Source organism: Bombina bombina, chromosome 1, assembly GCF_027579735.1.
Source record: "Bombina bombina isolate aBomBom1 chromosome 1, aBomBom1.pri, whole genome shotgun sequence".
Lineage (NCBI taxonomy): Eukaryota > Metazoa > Chordata > Amphibia > Anura > Bombinatoridae > Bombina > Bombina bombina.
Genome location: NC_069499.1, coordinates 932,064,238 through 932,086,053, shown reverse-complemented (window position 1 = coordinate 932,086,053; position 21,816 = coordinate 932,064,238). Strand labels below are relative to the sequence as shown.

Genomic DNA, 21,816 nt, shown 5'->3' with positions numbered 1-21,816 from the left:
GAGATAGGAGTATGTCGATCTGTAAAGGGACGTAGGAGAAGAAACCATGCGGACGAATTTACAGACAGCCCATGAAAAGTTTTTTTCAGAAGTGAAAACATGGTAACCTGAGTTAGTACTCCCTTCACTGACAAGCACTGTACTCTGAAGGGAAGCGGACTTCAATATGCATTGAAGCACCTTTCACTGAAGCACATCATACTTCAACCACCTCCAAAAGTTTAAACTGAGATATGAGTGAGGTATTTATAGGCTTTAAGGTTTGGGAAACTTTGCCTCCTCTTGGTAGGAATGTATATCCCATACGTAACAACTCGTGGACTCTTGCCACCTATATGAAAGAAATTAAATTTTTAGTAGATTTAAAGCAATCTACACCAAATAAATTCAAAACTTCTTAATAGAGGAAATGGATACTTCACTTTGTTAACCCCTAAACTGCTGAGCCATTTCATACTCAAGATCTTTGACAAAGAGCAACACCGTGAAACCTGTGAGATGTTTGGCAGAGGGGATGATTAAGCCTCATATTATAAAATACACATTTTTTACACTTAAGTAGACTTAAAAGTGTTAATTTTATACTTTGGGCTACAGTCCATGTTTTTAAGCTTATACTGTGGGCTATGGTCGGGATGTCTATTTGCTACTGCCAAATTAAAATTGTATGTAATTTGACAAATTTAAGTCTCTGTGGCTTCTTTTAAGATGTTTGGAAATAGTGATTACCCATACTAAACTACATGAATCTGGAATGCATAAATCAAAATTGGATATTTAAGTATTCTTATAAATATTTGAATCCCTGAATCAATTGAGATGCACAGCTGCAACTGCTGTAGCTAGGCATTCAATTTTACAAATTCTTACTTTGATGAAAGAATTTACATTTTTGACATAACTGACCTACTTATTACTGACACCTTGCAATTAACGGCTAGGTAAATATCCAGACCTAGGGGGCGCTTAAATATACAGTAATATAGATTGTACAAAAAAAATTATATGTACAAAATAGCAAAATGTAACCATAGATGAAGCGCCAATTTATATGTCATAGTTCAAAGATACTTTCCAATATCAACTCCACAAGCCAGTTCAGAAATACTTTTCAAAGGGCAGCTCTTTTCTTCTACCCACTTCCACAAAGCCGGACTGAATGTCTGAACAAAAAAGGAAAAGGCGCCTCCTTGTGCGTATTAATACAATAAAACGAATACTGGTGAAGCCTCCCACCAAACCAAACTCAGGGTACTCACAAAAGTGGCAGCACTTTGTCATGCCATTAGGCGCAGATTGAGGTATTGCAATGCTTCAGGTCACTGACTACACAACCAGGAATAGGCACGGACCAAGACTGTGGCGGATATTTTCCAAGGTACAGACCTTAGTGAAGGACACCAAGGTACATTTCAATTTATAAAAACACTCTCTTTACTGAGAGGGTAGTGGATGCATGGTGGAATAGCATCCAGCAGAAGTGGTAGCAAAGGGCAGTACACGAAACGTGCTACCCTATACTATTCTTTATTACAGACACCAATTAACTATTCAGGGCAGTTTTTTTTTAAATCTCTCCCTCAGTGGATACCCCCCCAGCACACCAATGATCCATGATCCATACAGCATGGGCAGCACTTTTCATGTATTGCCCATCAGCACGCAAAAATAAAATATGTATCTATGGTGAAGCAGGACTGAATTCCACAAGCAGGACATGTTACTAGCTCTCCTAGATCTATTCCCTGCAGAGAGCCTATTTTAACCCTTCACTCTCCCCTGGGTGGTCTCAGCATGCAGGCCCCCTGGCTGCTAAGACATTCACTGGAAGTCCCAGTACAAACAGAACAGCAGGCTCTTTAAACTGGCTCCTCTGACTCCCATCATTTTCAGACTGTATCATATGTCCCAGCAGCAGAATCCTCCAGGATTCTATTTAAACGGGGGTCCCAAACTCCACCAGTCCTAGGGGCCCCCTAAGAATGGGGGGAGTCTGTGAACCCTGTTTAAATAGAATCCTGGAGGCTCCTGCTGCTGGGACATATGATACCGTCTGAAAATGATGGGAGTCAGAGGAGCCAGTTTAAAGAGGCTACTAGGGGGCTCTGCAACTCCTGACCAAGCACACTCACCTTGATGTTACTTGCATGATCATCATGGTTGGTTACTTAGTTACTTTTAAATTCTATTGGGCCCATACTCAGAAGCAGCTGGCTTTGCTCTCACAGGGTTAGATACCTGTTAGATTCCCTGTGGAAAAGGAATCATGTGTGGGTTAAGCAGGAGTAAGAAGGCTGTATACACTCTGACCACGGGTAATGGTGACCTCTCTAACCTACCTCTGGTAGTGATGATGTCTAACTCCTGATGATAATAGTAGCATGCCTTCAGTTTTATACAATGAGCAATGCTAATACCAGGGTAATGAACAGTGGCAGCCGCAGACTGCCAGCTAATGTGCTTGCTAACCCCAGGACCCCATACAATGAATTACAGATACCATATGTGATGTAGTGTGTGTCTATCTGTATCCATAACTGTGTGTGTGTATCTGTATGTATAAGTTTATGCTATGTAATGTGTGTGTCTGCATGTATAAGTGTATATTATGTAGTGTCTGTGTATCTGCATGTATAAGTGTATGCTGCATGTATAAGTGTATGCTATGTAATGTGTGTGTGTATCTGCCTGTATAAGTGTATGCTATGTAGTGTGTGTGTATCTTCGTGTGTAAGTGTATGCTATGTAGTGTGTGTGTATCTGCATGTGTAAGTGTATGCTATGTAGTGTGTGTGTATCTGCATGTGTAAGTGTATGCTATGTAGTGTGTGTGTATCTTCGTGTGTAAGTGTATGCTATGTAGTGTGTGTGTATCTGCATGTGTAAGTGTATACTATGTAGTGTGCGTGTATCTGCATGTGTAAGTGTATGCTATGTAGTGTGTGTGTATCTGCATGTGTAAGTGTATACTATGTAGTGTGCGTGTATCTGCATGTGTAAGTGTATGCTATGTAGTGTGTGTATCTGCATGTATAAGTGTATGCTATGTAGTGTGTATCTGCATGTGTAAGTGTATGCTATGTAGTGTGTGTGTATCTGCATGTGTAAGTGTATGTGTGTATCTGCATGTGTAAGTGTATGCTATGTAGTGTGTGTGTATCTGCATGTATAAGTGTATATTATGTAGTGTCTGTGTATCTGCATGTATAAGTGTATGCTGCATGTATAAGTGTATGCTATGTAATGTGTGTGTGTATCTGCCTGTATAAGTGTATGCTATGTAGTGTGTGTGTATCTTCGTGTGTAAGTGTATGCTATGTAGTGTGTGTGTATCTGCATGTGTAAGTGTATGCTATGTAGTGTGTGTGTATCTTCGTGTGTAAGTGTATGCTATGTAGTGTGTGTGTATCTGCATGTGTAAGTGTATACTATGTAGTGTGCGTGTATCTGCATGTGTAAGTGTATGCTATGTAGTGTGTGTGTATCTGCATGTGTAAGTGTATACTATGTAGTGTGCGTGTATCTGCATGTGTAAGTGTATGCTATGTAGTGTGTGTATCTGCATGTATAAGTGTATGCTATGTAGTGTGTATCTGCATGTGTAAGTGTATGCTATGTAGTGTGTGTGTATCTGCATGTGTAAGTGTATGTGTGTATCTGCATGTGTAAGTGTATGCTATGTAGTGTGTGTGTATCTGCATGTATAAGTGTATGCTATGTAGTGTGTGTGTGTATCTGCATGTATAAGTGTATGCTATGTAGTGTGTGTGTGTATCTGCATGTATAAGTGTATGCTATGTAGTGTGTGTGTATCTGCATGTATAAGTGTAAGCTATGTAGTGTGTGTGCATGTGTATGCTATGTAGTGTACTACTGTGCATTTTTGCTGACTTTAAAGGCCAGAATCTAGAATATTAATGGGGAATGCAGAGAGCAGTTTTAAAGAACTTATTATTAAATGTCCAATTAAGATAAAAATATTTAGCAATGTCTTTGCAAAGGCTTATTAAATACATAGCTCACATAGCCATACCAGTGGTTTGAGCTTGTGTTTGATTTGCTGCCTGTATATTAAAATATATGACTTTATTTAGAATTTTATTTCTATTACTTTGGTCTTATGATGTTTATCCCCACCCAACACATTTCAATTTTTTGCGGGGGGGGGGGGGGGGGGGGGGTCCCTCTTTTGAATTGTCCCTCTTTTTAATTTTGAAATGTTTGGAGGTATGCAATTGAGATACACAGGTGCAACAGCTGTGGTTTGGGATTCAATTTTACACATTCTTACATTACATTTTTGACATAACTAACCTGCATATTCCTGACACCTTGGAAACAAGGAACAGTTTGGAGTAAAAATACACTTATTTTCTGTTTCTGACACAGAAACACTTTATAAACATAAACCTGCAAACGAGTCCTGCATTGCAAAGGGTTTATGGGAAGAGCTGACAAGTATACACTGGAAGCCTCCTGAACTTGTAGCAATAAACATTTGTGCAATATAAACAAGTAATGTTCCACAACTGCAACTTCCCTTATATTGCAAAGTTCTTTGGCAACCAAAAGGTTAAAGAGACATGAAACCCACAAGTCACTTCCCCATCTCACCAGCAGTAGCAACACTACTGCGGAAACATTGCAGCCACAATGCTTCATTGGGGTTAACGTCCCAAGCAGGACTGGACTGCTGTGGCGCAGTACGTTAATATGAAATACAATTTTACTTAACGGTTATAAACCACAGCAAACAGATACATTAAACCTATGAGACCGGAGTGTACTACTACAAATAAGTCAATAAACAAAATAAGACGTTCACGGGGCCCTCCTCTCACACACGGTCCTCCCCTTCAAGCGCAACGTGTACTCTACTCTGTGTAGACATCATGTAGTCATCATAGCACCGCGTCGGTGTCATCTTTTGATGATGTAATGAAGCTGATGGGCGGAAGCCAGAAAGCGAATACAAGCCGGTAACGGGGCGGAAGATCCGCCCCTTTCCGGGAGGATGTCCGTGAAGTCTGATCCAGTGAGACACGGTAAGCAAGAGGGACCGGAAAACCGGAGTAAATGCATTTTGAGGAGGAAATAAACACGAAATGGTGCAGGGAATATATGGAGAGATTGGAAAGCAGATAATTACTGTTGTGAATGTAGGGCTAATAACTAAATGGTGATAGTGAACAAGAATGAGAATTGTGAAGATTGTGTATATTAAGATAACTGATTTAATTGAAGATAAGAGTGAGTTATAGGGTGGAAGAAGACGTCTGGGGTTGACAGGACATTAGAGAACAGAGACAGTAAAGACTGGAAAGTAGGAAAGACTCAAAGGTAAAAAAACGGGAGACTAAGATGCTATAAATTGGGAAATGAGAGGGAATACTTTAGATGATAGACGACATATGGAAGAGAAGAGTCGATGGATATTAATGCAGTAATTATGGAACAATAAGATACTTGATAAATAATGGAAATCTGGAGAGTAATTGAGATAGTGTGAAGATGCAAGATGGTTGGAAGAAGATACTGTAGAAGGTTCAGATACATATGAAAATGAGATGACAAGGAGTATTGCATCAGACAGTACTGGGAAAATAAAGGATATATTTTGAGAGGGGATGAACTGTAAAGGAATTTGTGATATAAAAGTTTGGAGGGAAGTGTCTGAGGCTTATTATTTGTTGACAGAGGAGACTATATATACAGTAAACGTCTTCTATGCAGTTTGCCTGCATAGTATGAAAGGGATGAAACCATTCAGGAAGTGCTAGGGATGAATAAAGGATGGTGTATGTGTGTGTGTATGTATGTGTATATATATATGTGTGTGTATATATATATATATATATATATATATATACACACACGCACCCCCCCCCCCTGTAATAGACCTAATGCATAGGGTATGGTTACATTCTTAGGAAAGAGAGAGCAAACAGAACAAAATTGATATATAATACATAAATACAGTAAGATGTATTTATCATTTTGCTATCCTTTTGGAGGCTAATCTTTAAAGGGATATACAAATAGAAAAAGAAAATGCTTTAAAATGTTAGCTCTTTTATTATTGTACTATTTCTTGCATATAACTGTGTGTTTAACTCCTGCAAAAGGATTAAACACAGAGTTAAAATCCACTTCAAAATAGCGATGCACTTCTGGGAGGTAGCTGAAAACATCTGGTGAGCCAGTGACAAGAGATACATGTATGTATCCACCAAACAAAAAGTTCAGTTGGGGAAAACAGCACTAAACTTGTCAGGCACGGAACCCAGGAATAGCCACTTGCATATACATAAACACAAAGGATTGGTTCCATCCTCGAATATTCTTTAAAATTTGAGCTTTATTGTTGTTCTGTGCAGGGTCCAAAATATAACAAAGCAACAACCCTTTTCGGCTTACAATTAGCCCTTAGTCATGACATGATTAAGGGCTGATTGTAAGCTGAAACATTGTTGCTTTCTTATACTTTCGACCCTGATATGAAATAAGAATAAAGCTCAATTTTTACAGAATATTTGTGGCTGGAGCTAATCCTTTGTGTTTATGTATCCACCAATCACCAGCTAGCTCCCAGTAGTAAAGGATATGCACATATTCTTTTTCATCAAGGATACCAAGAGAACAAAGTAAACGTGAAAATAGAAGTGAATTTAAAGGGACAATCTAATTCAGATTTGTTATTGTTTAAAAGGAAAGACAATCCCTTTATTACTCATTCACCAGTTTTGCATAACAGTTATATTAGTTTAATTTTTACCTCTGTAATAACCTTGTATCTAAGCCTCTGCAAACTGCCCCCTTATTTCAGTTGTCTTTACAGACTTGCATTTAAACCAATCAGTGCTGACTCATAAATTACTCCACGTATGTGAGCATAATGTTATCTATATGGCATACATGCACTAGTGCTGTCTAGCTGTGAAAAACTGTCAAAATGCACTGAGATAAGAGGCGACCTTGACAGGCTTATACATTAGCATATGAACAAAGCTGATTTGCTAATAAACGTAAATGGGAAAGTTGTTTAAAATTGCAGGCCCTATCTAAATAATTAAAGTTTAATTTTGACTAGACTGTCCCTTTTAAAAGTGTTTTAAAATATGTACTCTATCTGAATTAGGAAAGTTTAATTTTGACTTTTATATCCCTTTTAAATGCAATATTTCCATGTCCTTCACATGAATGTTTTACTCAGCAAATCTCATTCACTTATTACATTGTATCCTTGAACATGAGTGTAGCCAGCCAAGTTCTGTAGAGCATTAATTCCCACTTTTACTAACTATGCAAACTTTAAAGTATCAAATAATGCATGCCACACCCTTGTTTTTAAGATAATTATATCATCAGACATTTACTGCATACTCACACTGCATACAACAAGTTAAATAACAATCATGCCCGTAAATGCCCACATCAAAAACTATGTAAAAATGATTGAAGCTTAAAAAAAATGTCCAACATACCTGGATAAATGTCATGACTCTGTAGTTTACTATATGACACTGGGTTAAAACCACTGCTCTAGCATTTTAGGTTATATGTGATGTAATAGTGAAGATATTTGAGGTAAAAGCCATATACTGACTGACTGTGGTGAGAGGGACTTAAAAGACAACAATAAGAAAAAGGACTGAAAAGGTAGCAAAATACATCTGGAGGAGAAACTGATAGTAGTGAGATGGTACAAAATTTCATGCTGAAAAGATATCCGTAAACTGAGTTTGGAATTAGAAGATGATGGGTATTTTTTTTTCATAATGGTGTAAGATAAACAGAATCTTGGTATACTAGGGGTTATTGACCAATCTTAATGTTTAAAGGGACAGTATACACTAATTTTCATTTAACTGCATGTAATAGAAACTACTATAAAGAATAATATGCACAGATACTGATATAATAATCCAGTATAAAACAGTTTAAAATCTTACTTAGAAGCTCCCAGTTTAGCTCTGTTAAAACGATTAGTTAGAACACCCACTGCAAGTGCTTCAATAGCAAAAAAAAAGCAGACACCCCCCCCCCACTCCTCTGCATAGGAAAAGACCCTTTACACAAACAGGAGCAAGCTGGAGTAGGTATACGTCAGTATTCTCCTAAAACTTTGGGGCTTGGTTAGGAGTCTGAAAATCAGCACAATGTTATTTAAAAATAAACAAAAGTATCCGTTTAAAAAAATAAATAAAAGCTGTATGGGCTATATAAATGGATCAGCTACAAAACCATTTATGCAAAGAAAAATCTAGTGTATAATGTCCCTTTAAGGGACATTAAACAAAAACTGTAAACTACATGATTATGAATCTTCATATATAAGAATAATTTTACAAAGAATGCTGCAGCTTTATTTTGTCAAATGAGTATATTGTTTTATGTTTTATTCTTTGTACTGATTTCCCTGTCCTCCAGAACAAAATAACCCCTGCTAACCAATCCCAAACTAATATTGAGATATAACACAAACTATGTTTGCACATGTGCAGACTGGGGTAGCATGCCCTCTTGTATTCCCTTAAAGGGATAGTCAAGTCAAAATCAAACTTTCATGATTCAAATAGAGCATGCAATTTTAAGCAACTTTCTAATTTACTCCTATTATCAATTTTTCTTCATTCTCTTGCTATCTTTATTTGAAAAAGCAAGAATGTAAGAGCGATTTTTGGTTCAACACATGGCTAGCACTTTCTGATTTGTGTCTAAATGTAGCCACCAATCAGCAAGCGCTACCCAGGTGCTGAACCAAAATTGGGCCGGCTCCTATGTTTACATTCAAATAAAGATAGCAATAGAACAAAGAAAAATTGATAATAGGAGTAATTTAGAAAGTTGCTTAAAATTGCATGCTCCATCTGAATCATGAAAGTTTAAATTTGACTTGACTATTCCTTTATGGAGGTTTAGCATTGATTCAACATAGTTACTATTACAAAGAATGATTTTCCTATCATGATAGTTGATGCAAAACTGATCATCCACCTTTTTACAGCAATTATATTTCAGTAGCCAAACTCCTCCCACTATTAGCCTTATTTGAAGAATTCAATCTTGGCTTTAATCTGCAAACATCAAGTATAACCATGGTCATAAAGTTAGTATAAATTGAATTGTTTTGCAGTTTTTATCAGTTAAAGGGACATGGACCCCAAATATTTTATTTTATGATTCAGAATTCAGATAGAGAATACAATTTTAAACAACTTTACAATTTACATCTATTATTTAATTTGCTTCCTTCTCTTGTTATCCTTTGCTGAAAGGTTTATCTAGGCAAGCTCAGGAGCAGCAGAGAACCTAGGTTCTTGCTGTTGATTGATGGCTGCATTTATTTATCGATTGTGATTGGCTCACCCATGTGTTCAGGTAGAAACCTGCAGTGCATTGCTGCTCCTTCAACAAATGATACCATGAGAATGAAACAGATTAGATAATAGAAGTGAATTAGAAAGTTGTTTAAAATGGTATACTCTATCTGAACATGATAGAAAAATGTTGGGTTTCTATTCCCTTTAAAGTGAATGTAAATTTTGATGCTAAAGTGCCCGTTTTTTAAAAATTCGATTAAAAACAGGGGCACTTTAATTCATCAAAATTTACATTTCACTCGTTGTGAAAAAATACTTATCTTTTAAACTTGACAGCCGCTCCAGCTTCCCCCGGTCGACGAAAAGCCATTTCTGACGTCAGAAATGATGGATCGGTCATCCTCCAATCACAGCTTCCCCCCTGGGGGAATCAGTTTCTGATTCAAAGCCGTGATTGGAGGAAGCCGGATTCCTCATTTTAGACCCAGGATGAGGCTTTGCGATGGGCGGAAGGAGGAGCGGCTGTCAAGATTAAAAGGTAAGTTGTTGTTTTTTCACAACACAAATGAAATGTTAATTTTGATGAATTAAAGTGCCCATGTTTTTAATCGAATTTTTAAAAACCGGGCACTTTATCATCAAAATTTACATTCACTTTAAGGATAGATATGTAGCAGGGTTATAGCCTTGATAAGTCAGCAAGGTGCATTTTAAGGTCTGAAAGTTAGCATTTGCTCTATTTTCAGAGATAAATGACATGAAAAGGGGACAAAATAAATAATGAAAGTATATTGCAAAGTTGTTTCCTTATGCATAACTAAATATTTTATGTAAAAATCTCAAGGTGTTTTCTGTCCCTTTTAAGCAGGGGTCTGAAAATAGATTAGTGTATGTAAGCAGAACATGTAGCTAGAGTACAGTTTTTTATGCCTTCCTAAAGAGACATGATACTCAAATGTTGACGCACTTGAAAGTGATAAAGCATAGCTGTCAAAAGCTGACTAGAAAATATCACCTAAACATCTCTGTGTAAAAAAGGATGATATTTACCTCAAAATTTCCTAAGTATTCACACTAAATTGTAAAGGGATTTTAAGCATCCAATCAGGATACTAGTCCCAGGACTTGCAAGGGAGTGTGTATCTGGCATGTTCAAGCACAGCCATGTTATTTCCATATTCAGTTTAAAGGGCCATAATACCCAAATGTTTAAACACTTGAAAGTGATGCAGCATAGCTGTAAAAAGCTGATTAGAAAATATCTCCTGAACATCTCTATGTAAAAAAGAAAGATATTTTACCTCAAAAGTTCCTCAGTAGCCACATCCCATTGTAAAGGATTTCTAAGCAGCATTTTAGTGTGTCTGTCCTGGGACAGCTTAGTGGATGAGCCTCGTGAACTCTCATATTATTTCACCAATCAGGTAAAGGAAGCTTACTATGAAATCTCATGAGAGTTAAGTCAAATCTCATGATATTACAGTAAGAGTTCATGACCTCAGCACTGCTGATGCTAATTGGCTGCTGTTCATTTCTTCATTTTTTTTTATTTTTACCTGCAGCTGGGAGCAGCTGAGTATAACTTTTTACACAGAACTTACTCTGGTGAGCTGAGGAGATTGTGAGGTAAAATATCTTCCTTTTTACATAGAGATGCTCAGGTGATATTTTCCTGTCAGCTTTTTACAGTTATACTGCATCAGTTTCATGTGATTTAGCATATGAGTATTATGCCCCTTTAAGGAAGTTTACTATGAAATCTCATGAGATCACAGCAAGGCATAGCATTACCTCAGCACTGCTGATACTATTTTTTCAACTTGCTGCTGGAAAGTGTTACCAGACCACTTACTCTTGTAAGCTGAAATTCTTAAAGGAATAGTAAACATATTGAGATTTGTATATAGTTAGGCAAAGTTAAACAACCTTGCAAGGGGACTTTCATCATAGTAGTTGCATATTTGCTGTCTTTCGGAGAGGCTTTCGCAATCTCATCTATATCTTCAGCTGGAGAAGACATCTAACAGACTTGCATTCACTGTTCTATTTGATAAGTTCTGCGGAATAAAGCAAACTTTTTTTGTTAATTTCTTGTCCTCTGGCTGGGGCCTGCAGTCTGTAATCTCTTATGAGGTCTTAAGGGAGTTTACCTCAAATATTAACTCCTTGTGAGAGTTGTCATGTACTAATTTAATATTTTTGAACAAAATGGACTCTTTATCAAAGCTACTATCCTGAAGGAACATCAAGTTAAGAGTATTACTATTATTATAATTTATTTGTATAGCGCTGCAAAATTCTGTAGCGCTTGGTAAAAAAGGTAGGTGTATGCAATGACAAAGGGTAAGAGGTAAGATAAAATATGTAACAGACTAAACAAAAAATGTTAAAAAATGTTAGGGGTGGATGAGATCCTTGCTCTGAAGAGCTTATAGTCTACAGGTTAAGGGAGCACAGGCATAAAGTGTTCACCACAGAAGATTTTGCCAGCCAGGTGGCGTTGGTATCTAGCTTGGTGCCATTATAAAGTAGCCTGGCAGGGGGAGTGTCATAATTTGCAATATTATAACATTTTCTTTGCTTTTTAAATTTTACTAAACTATCCAAGGCACAAATTGATTCCATAATTTAACAAAAATTGACTGAATGACAATTTGTGCCACATATATTGAAAAAAATGTAATATAAGCTAGATTTTCCTTAATATTGGCTTACATTTTAGCTGGGTGATTACTGAAATCAGCTGGGTGGAGTGGCCATTAAATAGGTCCTGTGGAGAACACTTGCCACGTTTATTGTAGTTGCAGCAGGGAGTGAAGGCAGTTAAAGATTTATTTTGGTTATGATAAAAAACAGAGGAGAGGTGGCAAAGCTTCTCTAAATAGGTAGGGTTTCCCAAGATTGCGCTAAAGACTTTCCAGAACTTTTATCTACTATAGTACAAAGTTACAAGTTTTGCTGCTCAGAATTTCTTAAAGGGTCATTATAGTGTTAAAATAATACACTATTAACAGGCAAGTGGCGCTGTAATGCCATGTGTTTAACAAACATATACAGTACTTAAAGTTACAGCTGTGCAGCTAGCGCTGCTGATTTTTTTTTTTTTTAGATAATTTTTATTGAGGTTTAATTTATAGCATACAGAGCACTGTAAAGCTGATAGCGTTTACAATACATACAATGGGAAAATTAACATTGTGAAGAATAAAATAACATAAGTACAATAATTATCAATATTCAATGAGATATAAGTAAATCTAAAGGGGAAACAGCACATAATCAGTATGCTATCAATACTATAGACCTATAATGATCATAAGGTCACTTTTGGACCTCCTGTATGTCGGTTATTGTAGCAGAAGGTGCTCTAGAATAAAGGAGACCACTTAAGGATCTCAAATGATCAACCTCAGCTTTGAGAAACTGCAAAATTAGACAAACTAACTAAATAAAGTTAGTTTGTTCATGTTTTCTTTTTGGGAAAACATGAACAAACTAACTTTATTTGATTATTGTATTACCACTTACACATGTGTGTCATACACGCCCATAATGGGCAGAGAGATCTGTTAGTTTGTTGGCTCATTGGTTTTCAATAGGTTTAAATAGCATTGAACCATGCAAGGTGCTAGATGCCTGATGAAACGGCAGTTGCCGAGAAACGCATTGCAGATAGGTGGTAAAACTTGGGCTCGCTGCTTTTGTTTTTAATGTGCTGTTTTTAAATAAACATTTTTTTAAATTTAAGCACAGTTCTAGCACCTTTGTTCCTATTTAAATGCTACAAGGAGTTGAGCTTCATATCCATAGATCTGTCTTGTGATTCAACTGGCTGAGCAACACCTGGAGAGAGGGTGAGCTGATACACCCTGAGATATCAGCACGTCACTACCAGCACATTGGTGTGCTATTGCCAAATGTGAGTACCCATTTTTGGATTTTGGTTGCATGATTTCATGCTCACTTTTGGTTGATCTGCACATGAGGCGCCCCTCTGTTTTGTGTTTCACTTCATAATTTGGGTTTAGTATCCCTTTAAGAGTTTGCTTGTTTAGAATACGGATTAAGACATCTGACATTAATATGGTTATAGTTATTATTTTTGAATGTTAAGCACCCATGTAGCTTTATATTATCTTATATAAAGAATACATGACATGCTTGTTATATGTTATTGGTATGATTGTGATATATCTAATATATATGTCTAGAGCTGCAACAACTAATCAAAATAATCGATAATAATCAATTATGAAAATAGTTGTCAACGAATCTCATAATTGATTAGTTGGTTTGCAATTTAGTAGATCTGTGCATGACACCAGCTTCACTCCAATGAGCTCCTGCACATGGTATTGCGTTTTATGCCCTTAGCCTAAAGGACATCTACAGATGTTTACTTCTCAATTTTTCAGGACAGTATAAGTTTATAACTACTCCTGGCTTATGTGCAACCAAGAACAAAAATAGGAGTCATCATTTGTATTGTTTTTATAAAATCAGGTGATTTGGAACTATGCTTTGCATGATACAGTGCTGAACTTATTATTTACACCTAGCCCTAGATTGATAGCATTTGTTATTTGAATTTATGTGCACTATTATCTGTTTGCACAATTATTCGCTGATTGCTTGCTATTGCTGATTGTATATACTCCACAGATAAATGTTTAAGGCTTTGTCCTGTTATTGTTATATATATCAAGTCTTTAGAGCTTTTTACTTTTGTTTTTTTATAGTTTAATTAATTGTAATAAGCACCAAATCGGACTAGATATTTTTTCCCTAACCTTATAGCTGGTTATTTACCATTGCATATAGATATTCAAGATATATTTTATGATAGAATGAAGTCCTGGCTTACTTTGTTAACTCTCCACCAATGCAAGGGGACTCTTAACAAAGATAAATATCCCACCTTGGCGATATTGGCAAGAACCTACTCGGGCACCTCAACACAATCTGAGCGCTTCTTATCTGCTGCAGGCAAAATAGCTTGTAAAAAGAGAGCGAGCCTCAGCCAGGAGCATGTGATCATGTTGACGTTTTTGCATTTCAATTTAAAGTTTCTGAAAGGTGGGATATGTGATAGTCTACCTCTATCTAGTTCTACCTCTTTTGAAACAGTTTGTGGTGTTTTGCTTAATTATAAAAAAAAATTGTTCTACTGTTTAAAAATTGGACAAACAGTTGTGTTAATGTAAAGTTGTAGTCTTATGTTTTTTTTGTTTTGTTTTTTTTTTTCCGGTTAGTCGATAAATCAAAAAAATAATCGGACAATTAATCGATTATATGTCTATATATGTCTGTGTTGTTCTGATATTTGTTATTTAACCTTTATGTCTATAACAAAACTATATCATGTAAAGTTCTAGTCTTTATACAGCCTTAAACTATCTTTTTTATATATTAATACTAGGCTGCAATAGTATTAATTTTTTTATTACTTTTTTTTATATAGTTTGATGCGGAGCTCTCTAATAGTCATTCAGGCTTCATTTGAAATACTTTGATTGTAGGGGACTTTATGTCATAGTTTTCTAAAAACTTTCTTTAATATAGATTTACAGACATATGGCTCCATGTACTAAGTAGCAAACATTGCTTTGGAACCATTGCTGACATGCTCACTCATGCGAGTTTGCTTACTGCAATGTAAGAAGCTTCTTAACCTCTCCACCACCTCACACAGTTTGTTTAAAGTAATTGACAAGTGCTGCTCTTACGCGATGTTGCACAAGGCAATCCTTGTGCAATAGTACATATGGGCAGTGGACGTTCATTGGCCGCTGCCCATTGGCTCCCAAAGGCAAACAGACCGGTTCTTAAGTCAGGAACATTGTTCGTCTGCACATTAGTAAATTGGACCCATAATATTTAAAATTGAGATGTACTTGGTGTGTTCAGTTGCATATACTTGTGATAATGTTATTTGTTTTGAGGGTGTCTTGTGACTATTAAATAGTGTTTATCTATAAATGTACATTTTGCTTATAATTGTTCACGATTTGTCTGTATTGCTTTAGATTTCAAACCTCAATAAAAATATGTTAACACTTTTTTTTTTTTGCAGTGTACTTTATTTAATTTGCCACCTTTTCATGTAATTTGTGGATTTTCTAATTCTCAGAGCTGGAAATACAACACTGCAGACTTCTCAAGGCTAAGCCTGCTACATATCTTTCCCTAAATGTTTTTAGCAGATAATGGCAACAAAACAGTTCATTTTATACTAACATAATGACTGTGACTAACTGAAATGTCTTTTAATTACAAGGTGATTATTGTACCTTTTTAAGGGCCAGGTGTATATAAATGTTTGCTTCCTGTTAAGCTTTAACTTCACCTTTATAAGTATGTGTTCATACACATAATAGAATGTTGATTCATATTTTTTGACCTTCTACCACAAAATGTTGTTGCTCTTTGTCACGTACCTCAGGTAAGGAGTTTCGCCGGCGCAGAAAACTTTGTGACATCCAGAAGGCTCTAAGCAAAGACCCTCCAGATGTGGCTGCTCTACGGCGTATGGCGATCAGTGAGGGTGGACTTCTGACAGACCAGATCCGATATCAAGTATGGCCAAGACTGCTTAATGTCAGCATGGAGGATTTGCCTCTTCCTCCAGGTATGAGAAGAGAAATTCTGTTTGTAAGTAGATAAAACTGAAGGGGGTAGGCGCTTGTTACCAGAGCCTCAGTAGTTTTGGAGCAGCCATTACATTTCAAGGGCTCCTAGAGGATTAAGGGGTTCTCCTTTTTTTGTCACCTGGTGTATGAAGAACTCCTGGGCACAGCATGTTTTAGGGTGTTTCATAGCTTCTGGGACAGTCTTGTGATAGTTATGCAATCTGCATTAGTGCAGGAGGTATAGGAAATTGCTCATTTGTATATGCTACTTGAAACCACAGTCCAATCAAATGGTTTTGGTTTGCAGGGCGAGTAGTAGACCTCACTATCTTATCTCTACAGACACAAAGTTCTTGTTCTATCTTTCTGTATACACAGAGACCAATATATAGAGCCAGCAACTGAAAATACGCCCCCCCCCCAGGGGTGTAGGATTTCTTCTGCACCTTTGTGTTTACATAAAGTATCTCACAAAAGTGAGTACACCCCCTAACATTTTTGTGAATATTTTATTATATCTTTTCATGTGACAACACGGAAGAAATTACACTTTGCTACAATGTAAAGTAGTGAGTGATCACCATAGTAATAGTGATCATCTGCCCCATGTAAACATCTCTGCAGTATTTAACAAGGGGGAGTGGGCACCTATTCTCCCCATAAAACACAGATGGGCATGAGATCCCAGTTTGGATAGAGGGAATCGCCCTCTTTCCTATGTGGTGTCACATAACCCTGTCATTAGTAGGTGATTGCTATAAAATTGCAACACCAAAGTAATGTATTTACTCTGTGGGGGGCAGTAGCTCAAAAGCAGCTGATATCAAATAAAAACAATACCCCTCAGATAAAAAAAAAAATGCCTGCTTTCAAATAAGGGGTCTCTTGCCCCTTTAGACAGCAACTGATTGCCATAAAAATAGCAATCACCCGATTCCTAAGAGCCTTTTATTATTCTCTGCCCTATAAAAATAGCACCTCAAAATAAGCACTCTTTTGAAAAAGGAGAGGGCCCACTTTCAAAGAATGGGTCACATGACAAGGTGACTATTGGCTAATCATCATGGCAAGAACTATCACCTGAGAGAACTATAGGCAAATGGAAGCACATCAGGGCTCCTCACAATACATAGACAAACTTGAGACAATGACAAATGTCTCTACCTTGGTTCTAAATTGGGTGTTCTGTTTTTTTTAAAATAGGCATATATTACCTTCTCACCATGGAGATATCCTATATAATAAAAGGCCAAGTGTGTTTGTCCGAAGCTGTCATGCGCAGTTGAGACTGCACGCAAGGACAAACACACCTGGCCTTCCAACTGATCTAGCGTGTGGTGGAGTGGGCGAGGCCGGGCCGGTGCAACGTGGGCGTGACCGGGCGGGTGTGGTGTGGCCGGGGCAGTTGCGAGGTGGACGGGCCCGGGCGTCACGTGGGCGGGGCCGGGCGTGAGAGAGGGGGGAGAGAGGGCAAAAGAAAGTGGGTAGAGAGGGGGCATAGAGGGCAAAAGTGAGGGGGGAGAGAGGGCAAAAGAGAGGGGGGAGAGAGGGCGAAAGAGAGGGGGGAGAGAGGGCGAAAGAGAGGGGGGAGAGAGGGCGAAAGAGAGGGGGAGAGAGGGCAAAAGAGAGGGGGAGAGAGGGCAAAAGAGAGGGGGGAGAGAGGGCAAAAGAGAGGGGGGAGAGAGGGCAAAAGAGAGGGGGGAGAGAGGGCAAAAGAGAGGGGGGAGAGAGGGCAAAAGAGAGGGGGGAGAGAGGGCAAAAGAGAGGGGGGAGAGAGGGCAAAAGAGAGGGGGGAGAGAGGGGGGAGAGAGGGCAAAAGAGAGGGGGGAGAGAGGGCGAAAGAGGGGGGAGAGAGGGCGAAAGAGGGCAAAAGAGAGAGCGCAAAAGAGAGGGGGAGAGAGCGCAAAAGAGAGGGGGAGAGAGGGCAAAAGAGAGGGGGAGAGAGGGCAAAAGAGAGGGGGAGAGAGGGCAAAAGAGAGGGGGAGAGAGGGCAAAAGAGAGGGGGAGAGAGGGCAAAAGAGAGGGGGGGAGAGAGGGCAAAAGAGAGGGGGAGAGAGGGCAAAAGAGAGGGGGAGAGAGGGCGAAAGAGAGGGGGAGAGAGGGCGAAAGAGAGGGGGAGAGAGGGCGAAAGAGAGGGGGAGAGAGGGCGAAAGAGAGGGGGTAGAGAGGGCAAAAGAGAGGGGGTAGAGAGAGAGCAAAAGAGAGGGGATAGAGAGAGAGCAAGGGGTGGGACCTCTGTACTGCAAAAAATGGCCTGTGTACACAGGCTTTAGGACTAGTATCCTATAACCCAACATTTGAAAGACTGATGCCCCACAATTGAAATGAGGGGGTTCATGTCCTTATGGCTATCAAGTGATAATCATAGTAGTAATGGTATCCTGGTAGTGACTGCTAGCCTCATTCTTTTGTGCAGTGGATGTTATAACTCAAAGATCTTCTCTAGTTTCTCTGAACTAGTTTAAAAAAAAAAAAAAAAAAAAGGAATCAAAATAAATGTGAGAACTGGTTGAATCTAAAAATAGGTGGGTTTTTTTTTAAATTCTGTGTAGGATGGCTTTTGTACAACTATTTTATGTTTTTTGTTTGTTTTTGTTTTTTTTGTTTGCATTTTAAATATTCTTTTGCTATGATTAGTGATTAAAGGGACACTGAACCCAAATCTTTTCTTTTGTAATTCAGAAAGAGCATGCAATTTTAAGCAACTTTCTAATTTACTCCTATTATCAATTTTTCTTCGTTCTCTTGCTATCATTATTTGAAAAAGAAGGCATCTAAGCTTTTTTTTTTGTTTCAGTACTCTGGACAGCACTTTTTTATTGGTGGATGAATTTATCCAACAATCAGCAAGGACAACCCAGGTTGTTCACCAAAAATGGGCTGGCATCTAAACTTACATTCTTGCATTTCAAATAAAGATACAAAGAGAATGAAGAAAATTTGATAATAGGAGTAAATTAGAAAGTTGCTTAAAATTCCATGCTCAATCTGAATCACGAAAGAAATTTTTTGGGTACAGTGTCCCTTTAAGCTGTGATTAAGCTGTAAATTTAAAAAGCGTACCTGTTAATCTTCTCCATAAATTGCAAGATGATGCATAGTATCAAAAAGTAAGAAATTGTATCTTTTGATTTTCAGTTAATAATTTTAATTGAACAATATAGGTAAAAAAAATCCTCCTTTTTTGTTTTGGGAAGGTGAACCGATGCATAATGCGGCTCAATACAGTTTTGGTTTGAAATTGTTTTGGCAATAATGACTCCCATGATGCTATTTACTATGTACGCTGTAGAAAATTACACCAAAATGTAATTTATTTTAACTTTTTTATTTATTTATTTTTGCATTTCATATGGTGGCGTTTTCCCATATTATATCTCTGTAAGTTGTTTTCTAAAAAATAAATACTTGGTCTGCTGGAAAAAAAACAGACTAGAAGTTCACTTTTGATGAGTACTACTCCATAAGTCTGTGACTTGGCATTCTTTCTTTAACGTACAAAGACTTTATATTAACAGGTCCTGAGCTTCGTGTTGACAACAAGGATTATCAACAGGTCCTGCTGGATGTTAGACGCTCTCTGAGACGCTTTCCCCCAGGTAAGGTTCAGTGGGAAATGTTTGCTACTAGCTGCTTTCTCATACTGTTCTGTGTGAGAGCCTCTCTGGGATAGTGGTTGGTATATGATCCCCCCACTTTCTATCTCAGGAATGCCACTTGCAGAACGAGAGGACTTACAGGAGCAGCTAATCGACATTATTCTTCAGGTGTTGAAGCAAAACCCACAACTACATTATTACCAGGGTTATCATGACATTGTTGTTACTTTTTTACTGGTGGTGGAGGGGCCGTTGGCTACTGTCCTGGTGGACAAGTTGTCCACACATCACCTCAGGTGAGTCTTTAAGTTCCCTGCATTGGTGTGAATGATTTATTATACCTATAAAATGCATGCATGTGTTTTCTATGTAAGTGAATGTTATATTTTTTTTACAGCCTGGCAGTGATCATATTTCCCAAACACAGATTGTACCTTGCACAACATAGGTTCCTCCACTTGCTTGTGTTTGATGTATAGTTTTTGTATTCTTCCAGGGACTTCATGGATCCTACCATGGATAACACCAAACATATTCTCAACTATCTAATGCCAATTATAGAACTTGTGAACCCTACACTACACGACTTTATGCAGAGGTGAGAAAAAAACTCTATTCCCTGTTTCTCATACACTTTTAACTCCACTTCCCATCATCATGAGGTGGTTATGGCATATGGCACCCTCCCAGTTTAATATGCAATATGGGAGACAGCACCACACTTTTTAATTTCCAGGCACAGAGTTTGGAGACAGCCACTTCCACAGATACATTTAAAAAGAATAGCTCCAGCCTTAGATAAGTTTAAAAAGGGACCTTTATTTCTTTCATGTAATTGGCAAGAGTCCATGAGCTAGTGACGTATGGGATATACAATCCTACCAGGAGGGGCAAAGTTTCCCAAACCTCAAAATGCCTATAAATACACCCCTCACCACACCCACAATTCAGTTTTACAAACTTTGCCTCCTATGGAGGTGGTGAAGTAAGTTTGTGCTAAGATTTCTACGTTGACATGCGCTTCTCAGCATTTTAAAGCCCGATTCCTCTGAGTACAGCGAATGTCAGAGGGATGTGAAGGGAGTATCACCTATTGAATGCAATGGTTTTCCTCACGGGAGATCTATTTCATAGGTTCTCTGTTATCGGTTGTAGAGATTCATCTCCTACCTCCCTTTTCAGATTGACGATATACTCTCATATACCATTACCTCTACTGATAACTGTTTCAGTACTGGTTTGGCTATCTGCTATATGTGGATGGATGTCTTTCGGTAAGTATGTTTTTTTTACTTAAGACACCTCAGCTATGGTTTGGCACTTTATGCATTAATATAAAGTTTTAAATATATGTATTGTACTTATATTTGCCATGAGTCAGGTTTATGTATTTTCTTTTTTCAGACTGTCAGTTTCATATTTGGGAAAATAAACATATTAAGAAATATATTTTTCTTACCTGGGGTTTTAAATTGACTACATTTTTCTTTGCAAATTGCGGGCAGGATTAGGCCCGCGGGTGCGACAAATGCTAGACTTTATTGCATCATTCTTGGCGTGAGAATTTTTTGGCGCAAAAATACGTCCGTTGACGCAAGATCGTCATTTCCGGCGTCATAGTTGACGCTGTTTTCCTTACACAAGGTTGCGTCGTTAGTGACGTGAGTATCCGGACATTGTTGGCACCAAAAAAATTTCGGTTACGCTGTGCGTCATACTTGCCGCCAAATTTTTCATTATTTTGTCACCCCATTGCTATTTGCCTCTTGCCTTTTTTTGATAATTTTGCTTTATATGTTGGTTTTTTTTCTTTTACATTTTGCAAGATGTCTCAATCTGATCCTGTCTCGGAAGTATCTGTTGGAACTTTGCTGCCTGATATCGGTTCTACCAAAGCTAAGTGCATTTGTTGTAAACTTGTGGAGATTATATCTCTGAATGTCATTTGTAATAGTTGTCATGATAAACTTTTACATGCAGATAATGTGTCCATCAGTAATAGTACATTGCCGGTTGCAGTTCCTTCAACTTCTAATGTACATGATATTCCTATGAATTTTAAAGAATTTGTTACTGATTCTATTAAGAAGGCTCTGTCTGCTTTTCCGCCTTCTAATACACGTAAAAGGTCTTTTAAAACTTCTCATAAGATTGATGAAATTTCAAATGACCAACAACATAATGAATTATCCTCCTCTGATGAGGATCTATCTGATTCAGAAGATCCTTCCTCAGATATTGACACTGACAAATCTACTTATTTAT

General features: G+C 37.8%; 1 protein-coding gene across 1 annotated transcript in view; it reads left to right on the top strand.

Annotated features, from left to right (window-relative positions):
* The first annotated feature begins 4,881 nt into the window (after window positions 1–4,881).
* TBC1D20 (TBC1 domain family member 20) overlaps window positions 4,882–21,816 on the top strand; it is a 49,738-nt gene continuing 32,803 nt past the window's right edge. The window contains exons 1-5 of the mRNA XM_053700281.1: window positions 4,882–5,045; window positions 15,766–15,951; window positions 19,471–19,551; window positions 19,661–19,847; window positions 20,048–20,149. Of these exons, the coding sequence (XP_053556256.1) occupies window positions 5,015–5,045; window positions 15,766–15,951; window positions 19,471–19,551; window positions 19,661–19,847; window positions 20,048–20,149 (587 nt within the window). The 5' untranslated portion in view covers window positions 4,882–5,014. The remainder of the gene's footprint in view (window positions 5,046–15,765; window positions 15,952–19,470; window positions 19,552–19,660; window positions 19,848–20,047; window positions 20,150–21,816) is intronic.